Source organism: Pieris brassicae, chromosome Z (genome assembly GCF_905147105.1).
Source record: "Pieris brassicae chromosome Z, ilPieBrab1.1, whole genome shotgun sequence".
Lineage (NCBI taxonomy): Eukaryota > Metazoa > Arthropoda > Insecta > Lepidoptera > Pieridae > Pieris > Pieris brassicae.
The window spans coordinates 10,476,048-10,478,228 of record NC_059680.1 but is presented as its reverse complement, the minus strand read 5'-3'; the positions used below and the strand labels follow the sequence as shown (position 1 = coordinate 10,478,228).

The 2,181-nt window shown below is 42.1% G+C and overlaps 1 protein-coding gene across 1 annotated transcript; it reads right to left on the bottom strand.

Annotated features, from left to right (window-relative positions):
• Positions 1 to 1,728: 1,728 nt before the first annotated feature.
• Positions 1,729 to 2,181, bottom strand: LOC123718835. The gene has a single exon (XM_045675747.1). It carries the CDS (start codon positions 2,179 to 2,181, stop codon positions 1,729 to 1,731), a length of 453 nt encoding a protein of 150 aa, XP_045531703.1.

Sequence of the window (2,181 nt, the reverse complement as noted above, 5' to 3'; positions counted from 1 at the left end):
GAAAATAATATTACAAAAGATTAAGCGTTACTCTATATACAATTAAATTTATATATTTCCAAATGCGAGGTATAATTTTCACCATCTGTTTTATCGGTAGTAAAATTTTTCAATGTCTTATCTATTAATAAACCACAACATCAGTTGCCAACGTTCATACAATTTTGACAGAAACTCAAGTGGTTATAATTAAATTGAAGAAGCACTGCCAAGGATCGTCATCACACGTGATTTTTTAACCCTTATAGTCATAAAACAAAGGTTAGACGTTTACGGACATTACGTAACATCAAATAATTTCATTTATCCCGTAGATTCGAACATATTTTTGCGTTGGTTTGATGGACATTTTTCTATATAATTGTCTATACTTAGCGTAAACTATGAAGTTATGTCGTATAACGTATAACGGAAACAAACAAAATCAAGAAAATTTGTCGCTAAGTTTGACAGAATAATAATCTTTTCTGATTATTATTCGATTCCAAGGTTGCATTTTATCTATCAGTAAAGCTTTGATAGCCTGAGCTTTATCCCTAATAATACATCAAAGATTCATATAAAAACTTACGAAGTTGTGTTAACACTGCGTTAGTTGTTGCCCTAGTTCAACAATGGATTGAATTGGATTTCCGACTAAGTGAGCAATCAACACATGCTCGTACTGTGAAGGAAAGCATCGCGTGCAAATCGACTTACGTAAAAAGCTTATGAACAAAACAAATGAAAAATGTAAGATCAAGTCTGAACATATGTCATAAAATAAACATAAATCTATATCAACAGGTTAATGGTTACTAAGGAACGTTAATAATTGCAGTTCTTGTAAGGTCGAGTCATATTAAACAATGTATAAGCGTACGATGGCTCGATCTGAACCACCGACGCTACTCTCGAAATGAAACTCGAAGTGGACTTAGAATTGTTCTGTTTATTAGTCGAACGTTAGTGATGGTCAAAAAAAAATCGCTGAGCCTACCGCTACGCGACGCCTCCGACCGTTTCCTTTTTTTTTCGTCAGGAAATGCTTTTACGCATATCGCTACGGTATTTTACACCAACAGGGATTATGTGGGACTCTGATTTAATAAACCCTACCCACTAAAACCTGACGGATGACTTCAGCTCGCCAAAGGGCGACGGCAGGTAACAGCTGAGCCCTATCCTTACTCCCGCCAAACGCGAATGCCACAATTCCACATGACTCCTCTGACGCACAAATCTTCCAAATCTTAACTTAGGGCAGACGTGCGAAAACACGGCGTCGCTGCCCCGGTCGTCGTTTCCTTACTGGCGGAGCATCTGAATCATTTTCACGCTGACGCTCCGCATTCCCTTTCTGACTCATAACGGCCTCACAAAAAGCCTTGAAGGTATTTCAAGGACCGTCATTGTCAGCTTCCACCATTCTTTGAATAATTAGTTGAAGCGACAGATTGCCATCAATGCTATCAGCAAGCACCGAGCGAAAGTAGTCCCAAGCCGGACACTCCTCCACTGTATGCCTCACCGTGTCACAATGATGACAAGCGGGTGTCGCCTTCCTTCCAACGATTCGATGCAGATAACTTCCGAAGCATCCATGGCCAGAGAGAACCTGCACGAGCTGATAGGAAAGCGATCCCCACCGTCGGTCCACCCAGTGTTTCAAAAAGGGACGAATAAGATATGTAAACCAAACCGACATTCACTTAACTCTTCCCTCCATTCTTGCAAAATTAAGCGGCGTTACTCCTCCTTCCACACCTTGACTACCTCCAGGGATGGGTCAAAACCACCACTCCTGGCTTCAGCTCTTCTCCAAAAAATGTCTCCCAAAGCCAGAGCTTCCAAGTGCCAAGGTGGAGTGGCGGCTATGACACATGCTGCATCACAGGATACTGTACGGTATGCCCTCGCCATTCTAATGGCAACTTTACGCTGTGACCGCCTCAGTATACCTATATTGTAAAATGTCAGCTTATCCGCCCATATCGGACAACCATAAAGAGCCTTCGCACGTACTACACCAGCATAAAGAAGCCTACAGCCCCCGCCTGGCCCACCGATATTTGGCATTATACGACCCAAAGCCATTGCAGTTGGCTCAAGCTTGGGTGCCAGGGCTGCAAAATGAGCTTTGAAAGTCCAACGGGCATCGAGAACCAACCCGAGGTATTTCAAAGTCGACTTTACTGCCAT

Excerpts from the sequence above, each read along its gene's own strand:
- LOC123718835 (XM_045675747.1), bottom strand. The coding sequence starts at position 2,181 with ATGGCAGTAAAGTCGACTTTGAAATACCTCGGGTTGGTTCTCGATGCC.